The following is a 27,206-nucleotide window of genomic DNA, read 5'->3' as shown; positions in this document are numbered from 1 at the left end:
CTGCCATGGCTGTGTGCAGAGAGGAGCAGCTCTGCAGGCTTTGGTCCCAGAGCCGTTTCTGGGCCAGAGCTCCCGTGTGTGCAAGACTGAGAGCTGCTCTAGGTCTGTGGTCCCCATCTTCCCCTGTCCACCCTGCCTCGGGGACACCCTGTTCCCTGAGCTCCCTTATTCAGGGAAGGAGGCAGAGTCCTAATTCCCAGGCTGCCCATAGCAGCATACCCACCAGAAGCATGGGAGGGCAACTGGCTCTCAGAGCGCTCACGCTTAAGGAGGGCTGCGTACATGTACCTCCCCTTGAATCTCTCCCCTCACCGCCCCCACCCTCTGCAGATGCCATCCTTGGGGGTGCACTCCACCGGATCAGCTGGTGCCTGAAGCCAGACATGCTCTCCCCTGGTCAAGGCTGTCCAGCGACAGAGAGGGTAGCCTTTTGGAATGGTGACCTCCTTATTACAGAGGCAGAGGGACTGTTTTGCGGGATCATTTGTAAGCATCATTATCAAGTAGTTAATCCATCAATATTTTAGGAAGGAAGAAAGGAAAAGAGAGGAGAGAGGGACAGAAGGGCACCATTCTCACACTCATCCAGCAAAGGAAACCTTACTGCCCCATCTCACAGATGGGGAAATGGAAGTCAGCACATTGGAGTGTGGCAGAGGCCGTGAGTCATTGAAGAAGGGCCTTGAAAGAACAGGCAAGGCTGTTCCAGGCCTGAGCCCATCTCTCTCCTCTCCCCACCGCCCCCCCCACCCCTGGCCAGGTTGGCAGACCTCATGGAACAGCATCAGGAGGAGCTGGCCACCATCGAGGCTCTGGATGCAGGTGCTGTCTACACGCTGGCCCTGAAGACCCATGTGGGCATGTCCATCCAGACCTTCCGCTACTTTGCTGGCTGGTGTGACAAAATTCAGGTGAGGCTGAGGCTCCTACCACCAAGTGAGTTCATACAGGCAGGCTGGGCCCAGCAGGAAACTCAGGGCAGTATTTCAGCCTGCACACTGCATAACAAGCAACCACAGCTTATTGGCTTAAAACAACCCCATTTATCAGCTCACATTTCTGCAGATGGGAAGTACAGGCAGGCTGGGCTGGGTTCCATGCCAGAGTTTCACAAGGACGGTGTCAGCGTGTGGCCAGGCTGGGCTTTATCTGGAGGCTCTGGAGACACCCTGTGTGCAGGCCCATTCAGGTGTTGGCAGAGTTCAGTTCCTATTGATGCAGGACCGAAGCCCAGGTCCTTGCTGGCTGCTGGCCAGGGCTGCTCTCAGCTACTGCAGGCCTTGGTATGGCCCTTGCCCCAGCCCTCCATCCCCTTGCTGTCCTCAGGCTTGGCATCCCTCTGCCATGAACTGGAGAAAACTTTGCCTTTGTGGGGGTTTCTGAGGTGATGCTGAGAACACCTGCATCATGTCCCTTTCCTAAGGTCAACTGTGCCATTCCGCATCTTTGCAGAAGGAGTAGCTCACCATCTCCCAGATCCCAGGGATCAGAGTGTGACCATGGGAGCCATTTTCAGAGATTTGTCCACCATAGGCAGTGATGGGACACCCATCACCGAGGGGTTCATGGGATCTCTACCAGATCTGGGCTTCACGCCTTCTGTCCTCTCCATGGGGCTGAGGGATGTAGGTGTGATAGAAGGCCCACCTTCTGCTCCTCCGGCTGCTGTGTCACTGCTGGCTGGAGCTGGCCCCCACCTGGGGCCTCCTGGGCTAGCACGGCCTCCATAGGCAACTTGGCACCCCACTCCCCCCTTCTCTGCCCCAGTGTCAAAGCCAGAGGTCTTACCTGTACCAGGACTAGCTTCCCATCTGAGGACTCTGCCAGGCTCAGTGTAGCAGGCACCTTGCACCTGTTGGCTGCCCACTCCATCTGTATATGGAGTCCTCAGATGCCCCTGGAAGGGGCATAATCTGGAAGGTTTTGGTCTGTTACCTGTCTGGTTCATGGAAGCTTCAGGACACAGACAAGACTGTTCTATTCTGAGCTCCAGGCACAGTCTGGCTGCCCAGCGGAAATAGGTGAGGAAACAATGGAGCCCCTCCCAGTGACCCCCCACTCTGTGCTTCTTCTAGGGCTCCACCATCCCTATCAACCACGCCAGACCGAACCGCAACCTGACCTTGACCAGGAAGGAGCCTATTGGGTGAGTCACAGCACAGAGCTAAGATTCACCAGACGTGCTTTTCATATGGTACGTTGTGTGGGCGCTCATCCCCTTTCTACATATCTATCCAACGTCTATTTATTCACCAATTACTACGTGTCAGACAGTTCAAGTGCTGGAGATACGGCAGTGATCAGAACTGATGAGAATGCCTATCCTCAGGGGACCTACATTCTAGCAAATAAAACAGCTTTCACTTCCAAGGTGCCTGCTCTGTGCCACGCACCGTTTTAATGACTTTATAAGTATAATTTTACTTAATCCCCCTCAATAACCCTGTAGCAGTCAGGCTCGTAGAGGATACACCTGAAAATTTTATCTGAAAAGAGTATAATGCTGATGTGCATAAAAACAAAGAACTACACGGCATCAAGGAACAGGAAAAAGTAATAGAGAAATCGGCAAAGATAGGGACCGGTGCTGCACAGGAGAAAGACAAGTGTCCACTGCACAGAGAACAGACTAGGGACTGGGGAAATGATTTACACCCAGCAGTGAGGGGCCTCACCTCACCATCAGATGGCCCAACGGCCTAGGGAGAGAGATGCCCCCTCACACTGCCTTGGGGTGGTGGCGGGGGTCCACCCTGTGAAAGGCAGCTTGGCAGTGACTGTTCAGTCCCCAAATGCACCCCCGCCACAAGGCACAGCTGTGGCGGCTCACTGACACAGGTGCACCAGGAGACTGGCCCGAGAGTGCTCAGAGCAGCTATGCTGGAGCCCTGACAGCAGAACCGGGCACAGCCCCTGCTGAGCTCTGTGGCATCCTTACCAGGGCCTGGTGTGCAGCTGTGTGAAGGCATGGGGCAGAGCTAGGGGGACCCCAGGGAACAGCTCCAAGAGAAACGTGCGTGAGGAAAGCACACTGAGGAATGTCCTCTAAAATCACCTAAAATGGGTCAGAGGCCCAATGTGATCAGCACCCAGCAGGCACCCCCACCTGCTCTGTGCCCCTTACGGTGTGGGGACGCTGTGACCCACCAGCAGGGACCTGACAGCCCCATGGATGGTGGTCAGAGGCACTCGGCTTCCCGCAGAGCAGAGTGTGGGAGGGTTTCAGAAGGAGAATGGGTTCAAATGTCATTTGGATCAACAGAAATGAGCACAGATGAACACACCAGGTCCTGAAGGACGGCCTGCCGGTGAGAGAGGCCCCTGTCTGGAGAGCGGGCTGTGGGTGCAGGTAAACCCTGTCCTGTAGCCCACAGAGAGGGGCGAGGCTGGGGGGGACGGCACGGACTCCAGGGCTCCTGTAGCCCACAGAGAGGGGCGAGGCTGGGGGGGACGGCACGGACTCCAGGGCTCCTGTAGCCCACAGAGAGGGGCGAGGCTGGGGGGGACGGCACGGACTCCAGGGCTCCTGTAGCCCACAGAGAGGGGCGAGGCTGGGGGGGACGGCACGGACTCCAGGGCTCCTGTAGCCCACAGAGAGGGGCGAGGCTGGGGGGGACGGCACGGACTCCAGGGCTCCTGTAGCCCACAGAGAGGGGCGAGGCTGGGGGGGACGGCACGGACTCCAGGGCTCCTGTAGCCCACAGAGAGGGGCGAGGCTGGGGGGGACGGCACGGACTCCAGGGCTCCTGTAGCCCACAGAGAGGGGCGAGGCTGGGGGGGACGGCACGGACTCCAGGGCTCCTGTAGCCCACAGAGAGGGGCGAGGCTGGGGGGGACGGCACGGACTCCAGGGCTCCTGTAGCCCACAGAGAGGGGCGAGGCTGGGGGGGACGGCACGGACTCCAGGGCTCCTGTAGCCCACAGAGAGGGGCGAGGCTGGGGGGGACGGCACGGACTCCAGGGCTCCTGTAGCCCACAGAGAGGGGCGAGGCTGGGGGGGACGGCACGGACTCCAGGGCTCCTGTAGCCCACAGAGAGGGGCGAGGCTGGGGGGGGACGGCACGGACTCCAGGGCTCCTGTAGCCCACAGAGAGGGGCGAGGCTGGGGGGGACGGCACGGACTCCAGGGCAGGGATGCCCACCCAGCCTTTCCCCCAGAGGACACGAGATGGAAGGAGTGCTCCAGGACGGCCCCCCACAACAAAGAACTACCCAGCCAAGGTGTCAGAGTGTGGAGCCGAGCCCTGCAGGGCCAGAGAGCTTGGAGTCCCTTCCTCCCGCGTCAGGCTATGAGAGGGCTGGGCGGGGGGCCCAGGGCCCAGATGAACACTGGCTGCCAGTCACACGGGTCTGTAAGGTCAGTGATCTTCCAGACGCCTCTCAGGCAGTCCGTCCCGTCAGACTGAGGACGACACTGATGCTGAACCTCCCAGGGAGTTGGGGGAGCGGGGAGGTTTTCCCTATATTGGCAGGTGTGGGAGTCTGCTAGGGCCGTCGTAGCAAAGTACCGAAACCAGGAGGCTCAAACAGCACGCATTTACTGTTTCAGCGTTCTGGGGCTGGAAGTTCCAGATTCAGGTGTCAGAGGGTTGGTTTCTTCTGAGGGTGTGAGGGAGAATCTGCCTAGCTTCAGGGGGTTTACCGGCAATCTTTGGTGTTTCTCGACCTCTGCCCTCAGGTTCACATGGTGTCTTCCTTCTGGGTGTCTGTCTCTTCACATGGCCCTGTTTTTATAAAGGCATCAGTCGTTTTGAGTTAGGCACCCACCCTATTCCAGTAAGACCTCATCTTAACTAATTACATCTGGAGCAACCCTAATTCCAGATAAGGATGTTCTGGACTTAGGGTTTTAACATGTGAATTTTGGGGAGTACAGATCAGCCATGACAGTGGGACTTCCCTGACGTCTTTTTTTCTTGGAAGCGCTCACAGCGCTATGACCTCACCCCCTTCCCTGGGAACACTCGCTGTGCCGCCTCCACTGCCTCATCCTGCTGGGTGCACGGAGGGTGGGAGCGGCTCTCCTAACCCCACAGTGCGCCCCGTTGCTCCCAGGAGGTGTGCCGGCCCCCAGTTTGTCCTGCCCTCAGCCTATCCACACTCTTCCCCCTGCCTGGGTTTAGCTAAGACGTCATCTGTTTGGGAAACACTCCGATGGTGATGGTGATCAAGAATATGAGATGGAGGAAACAAGTCATGTAGCCCGTGCAGAGCGCTGTGCGGACGTGCTCAGTGACTGTCTGACACTGAGGAAGACAGTGCGCTGCATTTCACAGGAGTCAGGGAAAAGCAGGGCCGCGTGCCTGCTGGACAACACGTGTCATCATTAGGCCCCAGGACTGTGGGGGCCTCCCCTTGATGGAGACACTGCTCAGCACAGGCTTTCTCTGGGGCTGAGGGGTGCACGGACACTGGGTACGGTACCATCTCTTAATGCAAAGCTGGCCAGCCTTATTGGGCCTCCCAGGCTGACTATTTCCTTCTCTCCATGGGACTGACCCCTGGCCTCATGCCTAGGAAGACCCTCACCCACTTCCTCCCGGCCCATTATGTGATCCCCTCCCTCTCCCGTACCCTCTCAGACTGCCCATGTAGTCTTTGGCCTTCTCCCAGGCCCTGCCTGCTGTCACCTTCCCCATTGCCTGGTGTCACACCCTACTCAACTGTTCCTAGGCAGGTCTCACAGTTCCCATCAGAAACTTCCCTGCCATCATGCCCTGCTGGGAAGAGGAGCTACTCCCAGGTTGAACATACTGCCCCATGAGGGACTGGAAAGGCAGGCATAAGCTAACTCTAAAGGGACATTTGGCTCCGTATCAGGAAGCCCGGAGTGGAGTGGAGTGGAGTGGAGTGGAGTGGAGTGGGTGTCAGGCTGGGCAGAGAGGACCCCGTTGGCAGGTGTCTGGGCCCCAGGCTATGTGGAGAGACAGGGTCCCATTCTTTGGTCTGGCAGGGTCTGTGGCATCATCATCCCCTGGAACTACCCCCTGATGATGCTGTCCTGGAAGACGGCTGCCTGCCTGGCTGCTGGGAACACAGTGGTGATCAAGCCTGCCCAGGTGGGTGTGGGTGTGTTCTGGGCAGGGCCTGTGGGCTATAAAGGGTATTGGCAAGCACCCTATAAAGGAGACAGGTGGCCTCTTGGCCCCTTTGCCCACCCGGGACTGGTTTCTCCTCAAGGGAGGAGGGGTACTGCTAATGCGGCCTGGCCTTCTGTGGGCCCTGTTCACAGTGGCAGAGGCCAGTGTGGGCTGTAGGCAGAGTCTGTTCTTTCGGCGTAGGGTGGCTGAGTCAGGTTAGCCAACCCTGTCCCTGCAGCTGCTTGGTGAGCAGTCAGGGATTTCTCCACAGACGCCAGCACTCTGGGTTTGGGGGAGCAGAAACCCTGTTTGGTAACCCTTGTCCAGGCCTCATGTTCTGAGACTGAAGCCCAGTCCCTCATAGAGAAGCTACAGAGGCAGGACCTCAGGGTCACTCAAACAGGCTGGAAGGGCCTGAGCAGGGTCCCCCTGGGATGAGGACACGGCCCACATGAGCCTCAGCTTCTTCCTCTGTGTCGTGGCAGGAGCAGCCCCTCCCCTGCCTGCCCCCAGGGTTGTTAGGAACTGAAGGCAAGGTGCTCCGTCATGTGGCTCTGGACAGTGCCCAGGAGGTCTCTTGCTCCCCTGGTGCTTTGGGGCAGTTTGGCTCCAAAAGTATTGTAAATTAAAACCAACAATAACAATAGTTGACATTTACAGTACTCGCCCTGAGTCAGGCACTCCTAAGGCATTTTAATACGTGACAAATTAGACTAAATTTAATACGTAACAAATTAGACTAAATTTAATACGTAACAAATTAGACTAAAAAATCGCATATATTTGCTTATTGAGCACCACAACAACCCTCTGAGGTGACCCCGTTAACACTGGGGTGCTGTGTACACATCCAGGCCCTTCTCCCTGGAAGAGCCGCTCACAGGCCTGTGCCCTCCCAGGACCGGCACCCCACAGGTGTGGCGGCTCTGAGGCCTGATGGTGGGTGGGGCACAATCCAACCTTTACAAGGAAAATTACCTGGGCCCGAAGCGGAATGGCTGCTGGCAAGTCAAGGGGAAAGGAATGGCCTCGAGCAGTGAGAATCTTGCACAGACCACTGCCCGCCACTGAGGTACTTCCAGGCAGTCCCGGGACTCCCCACTCCCTGAATGAAGGAGGTATGAACATTCAGGAGGGGGCCAGGCCGGGCCACATGGCTGGAGCCTGCCAGGAGAAGGCACTAGAAAGTATGTGAGGTAGCTGGCCTCACTCCCAGCTTTCCACTGGAGCTGTGGGGAAGCTGGCTGGGTTGGCAGTACCCGCTATGATGGGGCTTCCTCTGGAAGGTCTTCCTGCCATGACTGCTTCTCCCTGCTTGCTGCCTAGGATGCTGGAAGAGGAAGGCAGAACCCCACTTCCCAATCCCTCTTGACCCAGTCTTCTTTCCTGCCTCTTCAGGTGACCCCACTCACAGCCTTGAAGTTTGCAGAGTTGACTTTGAAGGCTGGCATTCCCAAGGGTGTGGTCAACATCCTCCTGGGATCTGGTAAGGGATGTGGACATGGGCATCTGGGGGAGCCAGGGCTCCAGGCAGCTGGAGATATACTTGGTCAGAATAGGGCTTGCTGCATGATTTAAGTTAGTCGGGCAGAGCAACCGGGGGCACAATGATCCAGTGGGGGTGGCCAGCCTGGTGGGGAGATGACCCTCTTCCATGGTGGGAGAGACACACACCTGGAAGTGTTCTAGCTTTCAAATGCTTCTCCAAATGTTTTCCATTTTTGTATGTATATATGTGCTCTGGAATAAATTAAGTAACTTGGGAATTATCTGCCCTTGAAAGTTTGAGAGAATTTGTCTAGGCTTAGAGCATCTGGTGAGCTATTACATGAATTGCTTTTTGTTTTTTATAATAATATTTTTTATTATATTATGTAGTCACCATACAGTACATCCCTGGTTTTTGATGTAAAGTTCAATGATTCATTAGTTGCGTATAACACCCAGTACACCATGCAATACGTGCCCTCCTTACTACCCATCACCAGCCTATCCCATTCCCCCACCCCCCTCCCCTCTGAAGCCCTCAGTTTGTCTCAGAGTCCATAGTCTCTCATGCTTCCTTCCCCCTTCTGATTACCCCCCTTTCTTTATCCCTTTCCTTTCCTACAGATCTTCCTAGTTCTTATGTTCCATAGATGAGAGAAACCATTAGATAATTGTCTTTCTCTGCTTGACTTATTTCACTTAGCATTATCTCCTGCAGTGCCGTCCATGTTGCAGCAACACAAGAATAAAATTTATAAGATTTAAAAAAAATTTTTTTAAAGGGGTGGTGAGAGGAAGGGGTGCTATAATCTCTCCGTGTGGACAAATCAGGGTGTTTCAGTTGTTCCTGGGTGTATTTTGGTCTGTGTGTCTTCTTAAAATTACAATGAAAGTAAAACTAGTATATATAAAAGGGTAAAATTGAATAGTGAAAAAATGACAAGCATATGTCTATAAAACAAAGTAGGTGTGAAAAAATACAAGTTAGAAAGCTACTATGAATTATAAGTTGATATAATAAACATCTAGTTGAAATGAGAAAAAGGAAACAAGAAAAAACAGAGAAGCATAAGAGAAAGAAAAAAAGAAGAAAAAGAGAGTTTAGTATGAAAAATAAACAAGCCATGAGACAACACCTGGAGCTCACCATACTATTTTCTCCTGGTGTTGGGATTTTACAGTCTTATGGGGTCCATAGGGTTGTCGTCTTCTTGTTCCTCTAGCCTTTCTTCTGGGGGAGGGTCCTGCTGTGCTGTTTCTTAGGCAACCCTGCTTGGGCAGAGTTGCCTTGCCCCTTGCTGGGGGGATGGGCTCCGTGGAAACCGGTCTTCTGTGCTTTTGTTCCCCGGCAGCTTTCTGTGTCCCTTCCAAGTGTCAGAGCAAAAATGGCCACAGCCAAATCTCTGGCCCAGAGCAGAGAAATCACAGTCTGCTCTCTTCACTAAACCTAGGACAAAGTTTCTGTGTCTGTATGCTGCTGAAAACCGCAGCCTCCTGTGGTGCACACCTACAGTGATTCTCTCATAGGTCATCCTGGGGCCAGGGGCATCCCTGCCCTTTATGCTTCCAAAACTGCAAGCACTGCAGGCTCATGTGTGTGCCCCCCCACAGCTCCTGGATCCTGTTTGAGCGCTACTCTAAAGCCCTTTTCTGGCTTCTATCACTCTGCGAGTTTTTGCCTGTTTGTGGGCACAGGCTCCTGATGTTTTCAGGCTGCCCAAGAGAAGAGCGATTCTCAATTGACCCAGCTTGCAGTTTATGGTGATCCGAGCTGAGGGACCCTTCCTGGTCTCGCTGACCATAAGATGCTTCCTGGCTCCACCGCTCAGGTACTCTGTTTGTCCAGGAAGCCCCTTTGGCTCTGAGTCTTCTCATATCCTGACCCATGATGCTCTACCTAGAATTCTGCCTTTTCATTTCCAGACCCCCTTTCAGAGAGGGATGTCGCTCTCTAGAGCAAATTTCTAACGGTTCTAATCTTGCGCTCTGGTGTTATATCACTTTCCTGGTGCCAACTTATGGAGGCTCCCTTCCCCCTTCTGTTTATCTTCTGATATCTCCCTGCAGATTCACAACTTTACACTTCCTACCTTGCAAAAAGCAGTGCTTTTCTGCTTGTAGAGATCCAGATATATATTCTTTCATCTCAGACTGATTTTATGGGTGTTCAGAATGGTTTGGTAGCTATCCAGCTAAATTCAGGAGACTGGTTGAAATGGGGTCCCCTACTCCTCTGCCATCTTGTCTCCTTTATTTTTATTTTTCTTAAATAACATGAAACTGTAGTTTTGATATCTTCTCTGACCCAGTAAGTAAAAAGGCTAAAAAATTTTCCAAGTTTTTTTTTTCTAAAATTCTGTTCTTAAATTTTTAGTTTTTTAATGTCATGATTAGAGAATATGGGTGTGTATTAGTTTGCTAGTGCTGCCATGACAAAGTACCACAAACCAGGTAGCAGATAAAGTCACATTCTGAGGTACTGGGGGTTAGGGTATCAACATATGAATGGGGGGAGGACTGAATCTAACCCATAATAGCTTGTAAACATTCTGCTTTCTTAAATGGAGAATTTTGGGGGCACCTGGCCAGGTCATTCAGTGAACCATGCAACTCTTGGTCTCAGGATTGTGAGTTCTAGCCCCATATTGGGTGTAGAGATTACTTAAAAACAAAACCTTTAAAATGGAGAATTTCTTTGTAATCCGATATATGATACCTTCTTATATATATTTCTTTGATAGCCTAAAACAGTGATATTATTATTATTATTATTATTATAATTATTATTAAATACACTTTATTTTTCAGAGCAGTTTAAGGTTCACAGAAAGATTGAGTAGAAAGTGTAGAGAGTTCCCATATACCCCATATCCCCATATGCACACAGCCTCCCTTGCTATCAACATCCTATGCCAGAGTGGTAGGTTTGTTACAATTGACAAACTTACACTGACACATCATTATCACTCCAAGTCCATAGTTTTCATTAGGATTCACTCTTGGTGTTGTACATTCTATGACAAATGTATAATGACATGCCTCCACCATTGTGGTATTATATAGAATAGTGTCACTGCCCTAAAATTTCCCTATACTCCACCTACTCATCCCTCCCTCCCTCCCTCCAATCCCTGGCAGCCACCAATCTTTTACTGTCTCCATAGTTTTGCCTTTTCCAGAATGTCATATAGTTGGACTCTTATGGTATATAGTCTTTTCAGATTGGCTTCTTTCACTTAGTAATATGCATTTAAGGTTCTTCCACATCTTTTTATGGCTTGATAGCTCATTTCTTTTTAATGCTGAATAATATTCCATTGTCTGGATGTACCACAATTTATTTATCTGTTCACCTACTGAAGGACATCTCAGTTGATTCCATGTTTTGGCAGCTATGAATAAAGCTGCTAATAACATCTATCTGTTTTATGTAGACAAGTTTTTGACTCATTTGGTAAATACCAAGGAGTGTGATGGATGGATCTTATGGTAAGGTTATGTTTACTTTTGTAAGAAATGGCCAAACTGTCTTCCAAAGCAGTTGTACCATTTTGCATTCCCTCCAACCATGAATGAGAATTCCTGTTGCTCCATATCCTCTCCAGCATTTGGTGTTGTCAGAGTTTTGGATTTGGGACATTTTAGTAAGTGTGTCATGGTTGTTTTGATTTGCGATCTCTAATGATATATGTAGAGCATCTTCACGTATATTCATTTGCCATCCGTATATCTTCTTTGATGAGGTGTGTGTACAGATATTTTGCCCATTTTAAATTGTATTGCTTATTTTCTTATCGTTGATCTCTTTGTATATTTTGGATAACAGTCCTTTATCAGGTATATCTTTTGCAAATATTTCTTTCCCAAACAGTTATTTTCTTTTTAACAAGAATGGTGGAATGGAATTAGTATCAAAATCACTTAAGAGAGCTGTGGTGTCTGGGTGGCTCAGTTGGTTAAGTGTCTGCCTCTTAGTTTTGGCTCAGGTCATGATCTCATGTGTTGTGAGATGGAGCCCTGTGTTGGGCTCTGTGCTCAGTGGGGAGTCAGCTTGAAGATTCTCTCCCTCTGCCCCTTATCACACCCATGCTTTCTCTTTCTCTCTCTCTAAATGAGTGAGTAAATCTTTAAAAAATCACTTAGAGAGCTTTAACTATATTTAGAGCTTTAACCATGTATAGAACTTTAACTATATAGAGAGGATGCAAGTATCTCACTCCAAACCTACTAAACCAGAATCTTCACAGGTGCACCTGGGCACATGAAGTTTTATGAGCTTGGAGGCAGGGGAGAAGCAGAAATGGAGGGACTGGGTGGGTGGAGGAGCCCAGGACTGGGCAGTTGACAAGGTGGGGAAGGGAAATGTCAGGACCGACTCCCAGGTTCTTAGCTTCAACAACTGGTTGCAAGGAGAGGTTGTTTACTGAAATGGAGAACCTGGAGGAGGAGCACGTCTGGGGAAAGATTAAGAGTTTGGTTTCAAATTTGTTGAATTTGAGAGGCTGTTTGACATCCAAGTGGAGGTGGTGAGCAGTCAGAGGAATCACAAATGGATCCAGATTGCAGACAGATTTAGAGGATGATGTGTATGAAGATGGCATTTGAAGAGGTGAGCCAGGGTGAGATCAGCTGAGGCGAGAGTGTGTGTTGAAGGAAGGAGAAGATGGCCTCATTTTAACTTAATCACCTCTTTATTTTTTTATTTTTTTTAGATTTTATTTTATTTATTATTTTTTAATAATATTTTTATTATATTATGTTAGTCACCATACAGTACATCGCTAGTTTTTGATGTAAAGTTCTATGATTCATTACTTGCGTATAACACCCAGTGCACCATGCAATACGTGCCCTCCTTACTACCCATCACCAGCCTATCCCATTCCCCCTTTAAAGACCCTGTCTCCAAATACAGTCAGATCTGAGGTACTGGGGGTCAGGACTTCAACATAATGAATTTTGAGGGGACACAATTCTGCCGGTGGCAGGCAACAAGGCCCAGTGAGCCCCAGGCACTGTGGGCACTAAGCACTTGGGGTGCACAGAGCTCTGGCCTTGAGATGTGTGTGTGGAGGGTCAGAGAGCTTATACCTCCCCCTCAGCACCTGGCAGCCACCCTGACCCCCTTGCCCACTCTCACCTACAGGCTCGCTGGTTGGCCAGAGACTCTCAGACCATCCTGATGTGCGAAAAATTGGGTTCACGGGTTCTACAGAGGTGGGAAAACACATCATGAAGAGGTAGGTGGGTGAGGGCACCCCTGGTCACAGTGTTGGGATGTGGACAGTGCTGTGTGTGAGCTTGATGCAGGTTCTGACTCTGTGTCTGGGTTTCTGACAAGCCCTTGGTGAGGCTGGTGCAGCTGCTCTGCAGAGCACACTCAGACCAGGGGGCTGCTGAAGACTCAGTGCAATTTGGGGCCACGAGCACAAGTGGGACAAAGCTGCTCTGAATTGAGATGTGCTTCAAGTGTAAAAGGTCCCCTGGATTTTGAAAACTTAGTATAGAAGTTGGCTCGTTAATAACTTCTTACATTGATTGCAAGTTGAAATGATATTTTTTATTAATTGGGTTAAATAAAATATATTAGAATTAATTTCATTGGTTTCTTTTTGGTTTTCCCTTAAAACTAAAATTTAATTTAGTTTTTTAGTGGCTACTAAAGAATTGCCATTACATATATGGCTGGTATTTGAGGTGTTTGTTCTAGTCTACTGGACAGCCCTGTTCTAGAACATCCTCTCATCTCTTATTCCTTGGACCTGCCTCAAGCAGCTGGGGTTGTGTTCCTGGCTCTGTCAGTAATTCATGATAGGACTGGGCCCAAGCCCTGACCCTCCCAAGCCTCAGTTTCCCCATCAGTTCAGCGAGGGGAGTTTGCGTGCTCCGTGGTTCTGGTCTATGTAGCTGATGAGCTTGGAGAGGGCTGGAACACAACACAGCACATTGTACCCCTGGCTTCCGCAAGACAACCATGGGATGCCTGAGCCCCACCCCACTGTGGCTGAATTCTGGGGGTGGGTTTCAGGCATCTGTACTTGGGTGAAAGGTACAAATAGAGAGGGGCTGGGGCTTCTGTTGGGCATACTGACGCCTTTCTCTGAAGTCATGTGACCACCCTCCTCTGTCTCTGTTGTAAGACTCATGTGTGAGACCTCCTGGGGCCACCCAGCTATGACATGACAATTCCACAGGGAGAAAGGCTTCTCTTGTGTTAAAACAACATCTCATTGTAGCCCCCAGTGCAGAGCAGTGTTCTTTCTCCCTGGACTCTTCTGCAGCCTCTGACCCTGCTCTCCACGGGCCCCTGTGTGCCCCACAAGATGGGATTCTCACCCCTTGGCCCCACACCCACTCTGTAAGCCAGGGTGCATCCTGGACTCTGTCCCGTCCCTTGAGTGGCACCATGCTTAATCACAGCAGCTTTACATGAGATCCTCTTCTGGGTCAGGAGCCACAGCCAATGTGGCTGGTGGAGTGTGTCTTTAGGGCCAGTCGAGGCTGATGTCACAGCCTGTGAGAGGGCAGGTGGAGCTGTTCTGATACATTTTGAAGGCAGGAGAGCATGCCTCAACATTGAAGAGAGGGAGCCTGGCGGTGGTGCAAAACTGATGGACAGAGAGCAGATGGACAGATGAGGGAGTGGGAGGGGTAGCTGCAAATAGTCATAGCAGTTTATTTACCTGTCCTTATTCAAAAGCTAGCTAGTCTCCCCTTTGCTGTATAGGCAATAGTCATATGTGAGCACATGTGTGCTAAGGCCAGAGAGAGGGCTCAGTAATTGTCAGGTCTGAGGTCTCCAGGGCAGGAAGGCTTGGATAGGCATCCTGTGGCTCTGGGACTGCCATCTTCTGGGGGCTGTCCAAGACCCCTGTGGCTGGTGCCTGAGATGGAAGTCCTCTTCCTGAGTCAGTCCTGACGGAGGAGGCCCCCCCACTCCCATCCTGTGCCATGTCTGGTGGTTGTCACTGGCCCAGTCCTTTAGTGTCCCTTGAGAGGACGGTATCAGTAAGTCCATTTTGTGCCCGTCGATGCAGCATGCAGGATCCCTAGCTTCTCTCTGTTTGCACCTGTCACTAAAAATCTGAGGTGCCAGAGTCCCTGTGGCACTGAGCTGTCCCAGCTGGGGAATGGTTCGTGTTTGGTTTATTCATTGGATATTTACCAAACGCAGCTGCATGACCAGACAAATGCCTGCCTGCCCTGGTGGGGCTTATGTTGATGGTCAGGGTTGGACACAAATACAACGTGCAGCAAAGCACCGCAGGCATGGAGCACAGGAGCGTTCGTTTTGTAGGGAACGGTTGGGGCAGGTACCCCAACAAATGGACGGAGCAGAGGCCAGAAGGAAGTGAGGGACAAGCTTTGAGGATATCTGAGGGCGGAGTGATCCAGAGGGGGCTGTAAGAGCAAGGGCCCTGTGGTGGGTGGGTGTGGGCCCGGGTGTGGAAGAGGAGGAGGGCAGCAATGTGGCAAGGGGAGGGAGGTGGGAAGAGCTGACGAGCATGGGAGCGGGGAGAAGCTCCTTCTGAGCCCTGCTTGCCCTTTGAGTAAAGCATGCTTTGGAGCTTCCCTTAGCCCTCCACCTGGAGCCCCTGCGTCTCAGTCTCCCAGGGACCCAGCCCTACCAACCTCTGTGCCTTTCAGCTGCGCCCTGAGTAACCTGAAGAAGGTGTCCCTGGAGTTGGGAGGGAAGTCGCCCCTCATCATCTTTGCTGACTGTGACCTCAGCAAGGCTGTGCAGATGGTGAGGGCCTGCCTTGGGGGGTGGAGGTGGGGCACCCATCTCTGATTCTACAAACTCACACATGTGGCCTAGACTGGCAGGAGGGGGCCTGGGGGACAAGGAATGACATATGCCTTCCCGAAAACAAACTTCCCAAGAGGTTTCATAACTGTCAGAATTGCTGAGATCAGCTCCACAGAATGGGCAATGTAAGCCACGGTTCCATCTGTTCTGAAACCAGCATGACGACTCTTCCTTTCTGCCATGTCCACTTGCCCAGGTCCACCACTGACTCACTGGGCAGCCTCAGGCAAGTTTCTCAGCATTTCCGGGCCTCGTGTTCTCACCTGTGTCATAAAGAGAATATTCCTGTGGTTGTTACAGGGATTCTACAAACTATTAAGTCTGAAGGGCTAAGAAGATGTGGCAGGTGCTTTGTGTCAGTGGTTCTTATGTTCGTATTATCATTGTCATTGTTATGCTTCGGTCCCCCTCTCCACACCTGTGGGAGCAAGCCAGTTCAACCAGGTGTCCAAATATGCCCCATTCCATCTATCTCTCTGTGCCCTGGAGGACGATGTGACGCACCACATGGACGTGAAAGGGAGTGCAGCCTCAGATAGGGAAACTGAGGGTGGCAAGTCCATCAGCCCAAGGGTCTTGGCCCCAGTGCCAAGGTCATTGCTGCAGGGCCAGAGGCCCAGGCCATGTCACTGGGCAGTGCAATCCCAGCTTCCAGGGGAGCCAAGCTCTCCCTCCTCCCCTGGCCCCCCACAGAGGGCTTCCAGGTCCAAAATGCAGGCTCCCTTGAGCCTCCGAGGACAATTATTCTGGACTCCTGCCAGGAGTTCTCTCAGGCCTGGGCTGGCACCCTGTCCCTCCCAAGACAGGAGGCCGCCTGCCTGCCTTTGCCTGCCATCTGCTGCCTGCTTCAACCTAACAGACTCTCCAGGCTCAGCGCCAGTGTGGACTCTGACCCCTCCTGCGTCACCCCAGGGAGCACACCTGCATACAGGGTCTTCAGGTTCACTTCACTTCACTCCATTCCACTCCCTCTTGTCCTCCACCCTCTGTAATGTGGACACAGGTGTCCCACAGGGAATGGGACTCATCTCTCCTCTTGAGGTGACTGAAGAATTAGTAGAGCCTGCATGTCCATTGCTGGCTGGGCCTGGCCCACCATTGGAGGTCAGGACACACATATTCCTCCCCTTCCCTATAAGAAGGGGGAACCCGGGCCTGATGGGATGTGGGGGGCTGGCAACCTGGGAGTGGTTGTAAAAGCCAGCATCCTTTTCCATTCTCCAAAGGGGATGAGCTCCGTCTTCTTCAACAAAGGGGAAAACTGCATTGCAGCAGGACGGCTTTTTGTAGAGGACTCAATCCATGACCAGTTTGTACAGAAGGTGGTAAGTTTTGCTGCAGAGTCTTCACTAGGACAGCCACCTGTGCTGCAGGGGGTAGAGGGCAGGGAGGCAGGGCTGGGCCAGGTGGAGTCGGGCACTGTCCATCTGAGTCAGGAAACCCTCAGACAAAGCTGTATCCTTTTTCACGTGTTTTTATTATTTCAGCAAGAAATAGTGACCCTGAAGCTCAAACTGACATAACCAAAAAGGGCGTGTCCTAGGACAGCTCCCCAGCAGTGAAGCCTAAGCCAGGAATTCAGGTGCACGTGGCTCATTATGGGCAAGCTGTCAGGTGAAGCCAGGGAGGTGGAAGGGATCAGGAGAGAACAGAGACAGGACATGGTCTCAAGTGACATCCAGCCCTAGTCTGACCCACAGATAGGAGCTCTGGAGCACGAATGATACCTCCTAGGTGTACCCCTGGGGTCAAGGGGCCAGGCTTTTGTCCCCTGTCATCCGTTGTTGGCTGTGAGTGTCCGTGGGCTAGAGGAGGTCTCCCTGGGACCAGCAGCCACCAGCCACTGCAAGGTGGGTACTCAGAGGTAAAGAGGATGGGGTGTGGCACTCACAGCATCTCCTACATTCTTACAACATAGAACCAGAGGGGAAATCACTCTGTCCCTGCTGACTTTGTTGGAAAAGGCTGTGGGGGGAGGATGCTGGTTGGTGTGAGTGGGTCCCAGGTCCATCCCTGGTCCATTCAGTGATTGCAGGGCCTATGGAGTTCTGGTTGGCTCAGCTTCAGCCCAGAGCCTTTCCCCACGTCCTGGAGAGCAGAGTCTGATCCCAGCGGATATGAGACAGGATGCTGGTACACAGCCCCTACGTGCAGGGTTAAAAAACTGTATTTAGGGGGCACCTGGGTGGGTCAGTCGTTAAGCGTCTGCCTTCAGCTCAGGGCATGATCCTGGTGTTCCGGGATCGAGCCCCACATCAGGCTCCTCCGCTATGAGCCTGCTTCTTCCTCTCCCACTCCCCCTGCTTGTGTTCCCTCTCTCGCTGGCTGTCTCTCTCTCCGTCTAATAAGTAAATAAAATCTTTATTTAAAAAATCTGTATTTAGGAAGCCAGGAAAAAAGAGAGAGCAGGACTGGGACAAGGCGAGGCAGCTGTTAGGAAGGAGTTCTGGAGAGAGTCTTGGATAATGGGTAAAAATATGAAAGGCAGTGAGGAAAGAAACAGGATTTCTAGAAGGGAGTGTAACAGCTTTTGCCATGTAACAAGCTGCTCCCAAAACTTAGTGGCTTGGGATAACAGCCATTCATGCAGTCACAGTCCTGTGGGTTGGCACTGTGGGCACCAGCCCAGGTTCACCAGAGCTTGCTTGTGCATCTGCTGTCAGTGGGAGCACTCAGTGGCTGAATTGGGATGGCTCGTGGTCCCTCATCCTGCAGCGTGTGCTTGGACACATGCAGGGCCAATGGCAGGATGTCTAAGAATGAGAATAGGAGTGTAGAGGCCTCTTGGGACCCCTAAAGTTTGCTTCTGCCACATTCTCCCTGCCAAAGTAAGTCACAGGCCAGCCCGGATTCAAGGGGTGGGAAACCAACCCTATCCCGGTGAGAAATGAATACAATACATAACCCACTATAGTTTGGGAGCTGGGCAGCCTGGCTGAGTGAGTCCTTCACTGCAACAGGCCCAGCACAGGACTAGCTGAACCTGGGGCACGGATGGGGAGTCATGATGGAGGGCCCATGAGGAGGCAGCTCACTGACTGATGTAGTTGCGGGGAACATAGCTGGGCAAGCCCCCATCGCCTCCAGGAGTCTGCAAGGGAGTCGTCAAACACCCACAGAGTGAGGGCAGGGGTTAGAATCTCAGCAAAGCTGTTGGGATAGTTTCAGCTCCCAAATACAGGAAATGAGAGGCACATCCAGGGTACTCAGTAGTATTGCTCTTGGCATCCTAGGGATGGAGTTGGGGGTGGGGGGTAGTTGGTGGCCAGGTGGGAGCAGGGAAAGGGAGCAAAGCAGGGGATGGGGACTCCCTTCAGCACAGAAGAACTAAGGCGTCCTTGGTGAGAGGGCAGGGGGTGGTCCTTGGGGGCTTGAGTGTCTTCTGATTAGGCCTGGGTGGGGCGTGTAGAGCCTGAATGGAGGGGTGAAGTAGCCCTGGCCTCAGAGGAAGAGGCAGCCAGTCAGGCCTGACCTTGATGCAGCTACAGTGAGGGTTGAGATGACCTTGTTTGGTCTTAAGAAACCGAAGAAGAAGCCTGGAGAGAGGTGACAAAAATGCAAGGGGTGAACTGCAGCCAGAAAGTCTGATGTCTACTTCCCACTGGTTATGCCGCCTGAGTTCTTTTCCATAGCACAACATCCCATATTCAGGGACTCTCTCCATCCAACCCCAGAATCCATCAGGTACCATGTAGCACATCTTTCGTGGAGACCCAAACCCATGTCTCCAGGGAGCAAAGCCTAGACCTACTTTTAGGTTGGCTGAGGCAACAGGGAAGGCTTCCCAGAGGAGGGGGCCTTGAAGCTGGGGTCTGAAGCGGGAAAAAGTGGGAGCAGGAGTGGGCGGACTCAAAGCCAAGGCTCCTCCACTCCACTTAGAGTCTGTTCCTCTTGTCAGCAGGGCATTGCAGCAGGACATGTTTCCCTGCCCCACCCCCATTCCATATTCTGGAGGCCCCAGACAAGCATTCTCTTAGCTTCTCAGCCTATGAAGTTGGGTACAGGACCACTGTAGGGACACATTCCTTGCTGGCCCATGTCTGGCCCTCACCCCGCCCTGGACACCTCTGTTTTCTCAGCCTGTCTGATGTTAGGCTTGGGTCTCCTTGCAATTAGGATACATTTGGAGTTTCAGCCTGGAAGGCAAGTTTGGAACCAGAATAGAGAATGTCCTGAGGGCGTGTGGACTTTCTTCAGGGCCCAGTGGCTGGTCACCAAACATGCAAACATGTTAGGCAGGTCAAGTTGGGAGTATCGTCTCTGAAACCACGGTACCTAGCAGGACCTGACTGGGAGGACCTCTCCACAGGTAGAAGAGGTGAGAAAGATGAAGATCGGCAACCCGCTAGACCGGGACACCAACCACGGGCCGCAAAACCACGAAGCCCACCTGCGGAAGCTGGTGGAATACTGCCAGCATGGCGTGGACGAAGGGGCCACGCTGGTCTGTGGTGGGAGACAAGTCCCTCGGCCAGGTCAGTCAGAGCACTCCCGGCCCCCTGGGGGGAACTGGAGGGCAGGCAGCACAGCCTCTGATCTCCTGCCCCACTCTAACTGGAGGAAGGTGAAGGCCACGGTTAGGCTCCCAGGCCTCAGGGCTCAGCTGGGACGTTGACTGCGGTGGCCTTGGCTCTTTGGACCCCTGCCGGACCAGGTGTGGTGCTGGCAAGGTGAAGACAGCAGAGCTGAAATCCAGTCCGTGCTGGCTTAATGCATATCATAGAGGACTTTGATTTGCCACAAACATCCCGCATCCTTGAATTTCTTTCCTCCCGTGGATTCCGTGGCACTGGCTTTCATGGTTTTCTGTCTTTGGCATTACTTCTCAGTGGTCACTTTTCACTGAACCTCCCTCTCCACCTGTGCCTTAAATGGAGGTATATCCCCAAGTCTCTCCTGAGCTTGGGGCACTTCTCGTGGCAGACCCTTTCCCCGGAGGATCTCACCCCTGCAGTGGCTCACACCCTCCCCTGTATCTGTCTCCAGGCTCCTCCTCCTCCTCCAGAAATCCTGGCCACCTAGACACCTCCACCTGCATGTCGCCAGGCCCTTCAGACTGAACGGGTACCAAACCCATCAATCATCACAGTACCCTGACCCAGACATACACTTGCCTCTCTAGAATCTTCCATCTGGTCAAGTCACTGGAGCCAGAGGACAGGGGTGCGGCGTGGACTGTTCGAGCTGCTTCCTTGTCAGACTGCCTACCACATGCGGACAGGCACCATGTCTGTCTTCTACACCATTAGGTCCTTCACGCCAGCACCGAGACTCACCCCAAACCTGGGTTAATTTGATGGAAGGAAGGAGGGAAGGAAACAGTGAATTCTCGACTCCTCTCTTTTCTTGACCCCCTACTTTAAATTAATTGCCACATTCCCTTAAATTAAAAATCTTTCTTCCTCCCCTGCATCCCTGCTGCCATACTGCCAACTCTGCAGCCTGTGTTGCCTGCACCATCGTGTCTGCTTCCCGAGGAACCTCTTATTCCATGCTAACCCTTTACTCATGGTAGCTGCTAGAAGTCTGATTATGTCTCCCCCAACGTGGAAGCAGCTTCTGCGGTGACCCATCCTCCTGCAGCAGCCAACTCAAGCTCCTCACTTCATACCCAGGGTCTTCTGTGGTCGGTTACTAACTGCTTGCCCATGACCCATGCTCCAGCCACATTTTACTCTCTCTGAGTACGTCTCACGTTTTCCTGCTCCTTGGGCTTCTGCTGCTCGTTTGATTAGCAAACACCTCCCCATTTCCTCATCTGGCAAATTCATCAACCAGCTCAAATAACATCCAGGCCCAGACCACAGGTGCTCCTGTGTCAAAGATGCCCCCTGGCACCTCATACAGTGACAGCTTTATAGCCAGTGACAGGCACCCCCTTCCTTGCCCTCAGTAGACTAGGGGCTCCATGGGGCCAGCGTCCAGGGTCTGAGGGGAGAGATTGAAGTGAAGGCACGGTTTGCAGAACAGTTAGGGGGTGCAGCACCCAGAAACCAGGACACCAGGGGGCTGCTATCACCACTATCACCCCGGCCTGAGGACCAAGAGGAGGGAGCAAAATTCCTGAACGCCAGCGAGGGGCAGAACTGTGAGGTACAAACCCAACTGGACGTCAGAGGATGAGGGACTTGGGCATGCGGTCCCCCTTGCGGGGCCCAGAAGGACAGAGAAGAATACAGAAAGAACAGGAAAGGGCCAGCGCCCGGCCAGCGCAGAGCGTCCAGCACCTGGTGGGCAGCCGCTTGTTTGCACACTGAGAGAACACAGGCCGTACCAAATGAGTCAACATGTGTTCATACCTAACGTAGCTTTTAAAAACTGTGATTAATGTTAAAATATAGTTTATAAATGTATGAAAAGTATGGAACATTTTATTAGGTTCTTTCTAAAGTTAATTTTTTTTCCCTAAAAACTGGAAAGAGAAAATTTCAAGTCTCTCAATTTTCCCTTAGTCAGGCTAAATTACATCTCAGGCCAGTAGGGTCTCAGGTCCCCAGGTTCTGTGTCTAGAGGAGAAATAGAAGAAATATTTCTGCTGTCAGAGGTGGTTCCACCTACAACCAGGGCCTGTACGGGCAGCAGTCTGGATGGGAGGAGGTGGTGGGCATGTGGTGACAGGAGAAGAGGAGGCCACAGCCTGGCTGAGGGCACTCACCCCCGTGCCTGGGGCATCAACCCCTGCACCGAGGGGCCGGGAAGCAGGGAGGCAGTCCCGGGAGGTCCTGTCCATCAGAACCCGTGTCCAGGGCTCCCCCCCTCCCCCGCTCAACCTACTCCATAGGAACTGATGAAGAGCCATCCGCGGGGCTGCACGAGGTAAAGAATCTCTACTCTCTCACACACCAACACTGAGATGCCCATCTCCCTCAGCAGCATTTAGTTGAAAGGGTTGTGAGGATCCTGTGAACTCCAATGCCTGGGGCAGGAGAGCCACCCTCTGCCTGCTGCATCCACCACAGAGGTGTCACAGACTGCAGGGTGTGTGCATGGTGGCTGGTGGGGCCCAGGCCTGGCAGGGGACAGGACCGCCCACCTACAGACCGTGGACCTCCGTCTCCCCCGTAGGTTTCTTCTTCGAGCCGACCATTTTCACGGACGTGGAGGACCACATGTCCATAGCCAAGGAGGAGTCCTTTGGGCCCGTCATGATCATCTCTCGGTTTGCTGATGGGTAGGGAGTTCTGCTTATGTCTCTTGAGAGCCTGACCCTCTTCCATGCCTTACTGGGGTCTTCTCTTGAACTTTGTGGAGGGGAGTGCAGAAGGGGAATGCAGATGGGGTGGGGGCTGTGGATGCCGCCTAGCTTCCTGCTGAGTCCTTCTCAACTACTGAAGTTAGGAGAGCCCCTGGGGACTGGCAAGGCTGGGTCCCACTGAGAGTGTCTTCCTTGTCTCTCTGATGCCTCTCACAGCATGCTGGGTTCTGTTCTTATCCAATGCTGCATAATAAACCACCCCAAACCTCAGCGGCTTAGAATAGCAAGTTACTGAATTCACTTGTGAGTCTTCAATTTGGTCAGCGTTCCATGGGGCTGGCTGCCTCTGCTTTGTGCCATGCTGGGGCAGCTGCTTCCCGGCACCCAGGTCTCTCAGGGAGGCCAGGTGGAAGATGCAAGCCTCCTCGAGAACCAGCAGGGGGCCTCAGAAAGCCCAGAACCTCACTTCCACCTGTCCTATTGATCCAGTGAGTCATTGAGGCCAGACCTGGCTTAAAGGGAGAGAAACTGGACTGGCCGTAATTGCTCTACCACAGGCTCTTTTCCTGACTATTATTTTTCAGAGTAGCACCTTTGAGCAGATTACAGAATGGCATCTCATCCTCGATACACTATACTTCCAACTGTCAAAAAATTATCAAAATTTTCTTTACATGCTGATTGTATTAGAGTGAGATACTTTTCTCCCATCTACCAAACATTATGCTCAGTCTTCAAGCCTACGATGTCTGTGGATGCCCCCAGTGTAGCTGCCCAAGGAGTGCCTTTCCATGTGTGGTGGGTCCCCAGCCTGCCCCCCTCCCTGGATCCCCATCCCCCTGTCTACACAGTGAGGGGCTCACCCACGATAATGGGAAGGATCCAACTCTGCTCTGCCTCCTGTCATTCTTTCCTCTTTGCTTGGCTGCTCTATCTCCTCCGCACTTGCTGCAGGCCTGGCACGTTTGCTCAGAGGGTCCTATGTGGTGGGGCGCTTGGATTGGGCTGGGCACGCCCCTTGGAGGAAGGGGTACTGGTCTTTCTGTGTCTCATGCCCAGGGTGGCCACATGACCCTCCTCACATAGTTCTTCCTGGGTTTTCCCTGCAGCGACGTAGACACTGTGCTGTCTCGGGCCAATGCCACGGAGTTTGGCCTGGCCTCTGGCATCTTCACCAGGGACATCAACAAGGCCCTGTATGTCAGCGACAAGCTGGAGGCGGGCACCGTGTTTGTCAACACGTACAACAAGACTGACGTGGCCGCTCCCTTTGGAGGGTTCAAGCAGTCCGGCTTTGGCAAAGATCTTGGTAACCTAATCCCGAATGTCTGTTAAGGCCCCCTGGTACCAGGCCCTGTTCTGGGGGCTTGGGGTATAGCATTGACAAGATGGCTACCAGTGCTCACTTCTTACCGGGAGGGGACAGGGGCTAATTAAGGCAGTAAGCAAGATCCTGCTAGGAAGTAAGGAGTGCAGGAAGCGGACAAGACAGAGTGATCTGGCCAGGAAGACCGGGAGGGTAGTTTTAGTGGGCATCAGGGTGGGCCTTTCCAAGGAGGTGGTGCCTCCGCTGAGGTGCGGGTGGCTGGAAGAGGCGGTATAAAGACCTGAGGCTACGTGTTCCTGGCACAGAGGACAGCAGGCCCTGAGAGAACCAGCTTTGGTCTTGGAGCTGCAGAGAGAGGCCTGAGTGCAGGGATGGGGAGGTCTGGAAGGGAGGAGGCTGGGGAGGCAGGCAGGGGGCCAGAGGGCTGGGCCCTGGGGGCCACAGTCAGAGCTTCATCCACACAAAGAGGGGAAACTTTGGAGGCCGAGTGTGGAGGCCAGTGAGTCAGTGTGAGACCCCAGTGCAGAGACAATGTCACCCAGGCAGGTAGCCAAGCACAAGCCCCCCTGGCCTGCCAGGGGTAGTGGAGGTCTGGTCCGGCACTCCTCTTTCCCTGGGCTGTTGCATGATTTAGGATGAACACTGCTCTCCCCGTCCTGCCACTATGGAACCCAGCAGTTGAAGACTGGCTCCATTTGGGGATCCCAGCTCTGATGCCCAGCAGTGTGGGTGTGGGGAGAGGGCAGGGCCTCGGAGAGCAGCTGTCTCTTAGAGCCTCCATCCTGAACCCAGCTCAGGATCCTCAGGGAGGTTTGAGCTGAGGCTTGACCACAGGGAGGTTGCTATTTCATTTTCTCCCCCGGGCTCCATCCTTCATACCCTGCAGAAAACCCCAAGGCTGCTTGTGAAAGGAGCCCCAACAACACCCCCCAAAGCCTAACACTGTACACTGCGTACACAGAGGTGGGACTCACACTCACACATACATGCACGTACACAATGTTGGACAGTCCTGCTCCCTTTGTCCCTGTCTGCCACATTTTCCTGCCTCCCCTTCTTGGTTCCTCCACAGGAATCTACAAGGGCCACTGTTCAGGTTTTTTTTTTAAGATTTTATTTATTTATTTGACAGAGAGGGAACACAAGTGGGGGAGTGGGAGAGGGAGAAGCAGGCTTCTTGCTGAGCAGGGAGCCCGATGCGGGACTCGATCCCAGGGGGGGGATCACGCCCTTAATGACTGAGCCACCCAGGCGCCCCTACAAGGGCCACTGTTATCCAGGAGGCTGTGGGTGCTAAGTCCCCAGGCTCTGATGGATCTCTGTCACTCATGGCCCTGCCCCTGAGCTCTTCCAGCTCATCCTCCCTACTGCCACCTCATCCTGTGTCCCGTGCACATAAACCAGGCATCCCCAGTAACCCATTACGGTTTGGCCCAGAGACCTCAGCAGGCCCTGGCTGGTGAAGCCTGGCTCCTGGAGGCAACTTTAGTGGGTGGGGGAGATGTCAGGCAACCGCAGGCCCCACATACACCAGCTGCAGAACACAGCCAAATTCTGGGTGCCTGTGACTCCCTTTCCCAGTAGCAGCATGACCTGGGGGGCAGCAAGGGGACAGGCGATAGGCTGGCACTTCTGGGTAGTAGGAGGGCACCAGAGAGCCTGTTGGCTGCCCTCAGGGTGATGGGGCTGCCGTCCCTCCAGAGGAGGTCGTCGGAGCAGGGAAGTTTCTCCCCGTTAGTCTGTAATCTGTATTCTGATGCCTGCAGTGGAATCCTCACCCCCTCCCCCACACAGCTGATGCCAGACCTGCCATGGCCTTGGTTTCTCTTCTGTACCTGGGGCTGAGCCTGGGCTGACCCCACATAGTTGCTGCAGGGATCTGTGAGATAAAAGGGCTGCAGCGCTCACAACAGTGTGGGGCCCACTCTAGGAGCCACTGGGGGTGACTTTTCCCCATGGCACTTACTGTCTTACAGGAGAGGCAGCCCTGAACGAGTACCTGCGGGTGAAAACCGTTACTTTCGAGTACTGAAGTGCTCGAGTACTGAAGACAGGTCTCCTGCGAGAAAGCCCCCTCTCCATGATGTGTCCTCGCCCTTCACCACTGGGCCTGAACTGGGCCCACCTTCTCAGGGGGAGGCCAAGGCTGTTCCCCCAGAGGCCCCGCCCTTTCACCTGCTCCTGAGCACACAGCACTTCCACGGGAGGCGCTGGTGGAAGCCTCCTGCCCACACCCCTGACCCCACCAGAACATCCTGCCCCTGTCCAATCATAGTGGCCTTTGGCCGGGTAAGGAAATGGCCCCAGAGTGAATAAAGGTTCTGGCCAGCAGCAACCCCGGGTCTCTCTGTTCCATCTTTGAGTGCTCCTGGGTGGCTTTGCAGGTCCAGGCACTCGCGTGCATTGCCCAAGAAAGGTGCCCTTGGGGGAGGTGCAGCTCTGAAACATGGGTGTGCATGAGCTAGAATGAAGCAAGGCAGGTGAGACATTTGTGGGGTGACTCCTGGGAAATGCAGAGCAGAGGAAACAAGATGGGCAGCAGAAGCCTCCCACTGCGACCCAGCTCTGTCTTCCTAGCATTGTGTTGCTCCAGGCTGGCTTTTCAGAGCTGGGGGACAGGGGTCCCATCTTTCCCTCGATCATGTGTTCTGTGCCTCTCTCTGGATTCCCCTTGGCCCCAGCATCCCATCCCTCCACTTTGCTCTTTCTCCTCTCACCCTGCAGGACTCTGGGGCCCTCCCTTCTGCGCTCCCACCCCCTAGATCCCAAACATTACACCTCCACTTACCTGCTATTGCCTCAGTTTACCCCGCATGGCATTCTCTGCTTGGCATTTCAACCCTCCCAGCCCACCTGTCATTGCCCCTCTGGGCTCCACAGCATCTGAAGTTCGCCTCGTCCCCCTGCAGTTTCCCTGGCTGTGCTAGGAGCATCCTGGCCCAGCCTTTGCTCATCTGGCTTCCCTGCAAACAGCCCTTCCCAGAAGAAGAGCAGGCAACACATGGAGCACAGACCCAAGAAACCTTTTTCTTCCCTCTTCGGACACACACACAGAGCTTGGTTTCAGCCAGGGTGCCTCCCTACAGCTCCACTTGAGACCTCTGGTTTAGATGTGCAGGGCTGGGCTCCCACCTTTCTAGCTTCCCCTCTCTTCAAGAATTCTCCTGAAACTGTAAGGTAAGTAAGAAAAACCACCCTGCTTTCCCCTTCTATCTATTTCTTTCCTGTTGTGACTCCTTTACTTTTACATAGAACACTTCACTTCTGACCACATGTGGGGGCTGTTTCTCACATCAAGCAACATGC

At 53.0% G+C, this 27,206-nt stretch overlaps 1 protein-coding gene across 2 annotated transcripts in view; it reads left to right on the top strand.

The window, feature by feature from the left end:
* The window catches only part of ALDH1L1 (aldehyde dehydrogenase 1 family member L1), a 115,711-nt gene extending 89,476 nt beyond the window's left edge, over nucleotides 1-26,235 (top strand). For both annotated transcript variants that reach the window (XM_040628350.1, XM_040628352.1), the window contains 11 exons: nucleotides 761-911; nucleotides 2,076-2,146; nucleotides 5,954-6,059; nucleotides 7,479-7,566; nucleotides 12,715-12,808; nucleotides 15,216-15,315; nucleotides 16,605-16,703; nucleotides 19,688-19,853; nucleotides 22,444-22,549; nucleotides 23,683-23,882; nucleotides 25,877-26,235. In XM_040628350.1, the coding sequence (XP_040484284.1) occupies nucleotides 761-911; nucleotides 2,076-2,146; nucleotides 5,954-6,059; nucleotides 7,479-7,566; nucleotides 12,715-12,808; nucleotides 15,216-15,315; nucleotides 16,605-16,703; nucleotides 19,688-19,853; nucleotides 22,444-22,549; nucleotides 23,683-23,882; nucleotides 25,877-25,932 (1,237 nt within the window). In that variant the 3' untranslated portion in view covers nucleotides 25,933-26,235. The remainder of the gene's footprint in view (nucleotides 1-760; nucleotides 912-2,075; nucleotides 2,147-5,953; nucleotides 6,060-7,478; nucleotides 7,567-12,714; nucleotides 12,809-15,215; nucleotides 15,316-16,604; nucleotides 16,704-19,687; nucleotides 19,854-22,443; nucleotides 22,550-23,682; nucleotides 23,883-25,876) is intronic.
* The last annotated feature ends 971 nt before the right edge of the window (nucleotides 26,236-27,206 follow it).

This window comes from Ursus maritimus, unplaced genomic scaffold, assembly GCF_017311325.1.
Source record: "Ursus maritimus isolate PB19 unplaced genomic scaffold, ASM1731132v1 scaffold_14, whole genome shotgun sequence".
Lineage (NCBI taxonomy): Eukaryota > Metazoa > Chordata > Mammalia > Carnivora > Ursidae > Ursus > Ursus maritimus.
Note: the sequence above shows the minus strand (reverse complement) of the source record. Positions and strands in the feature narration are given on the sequence as shown.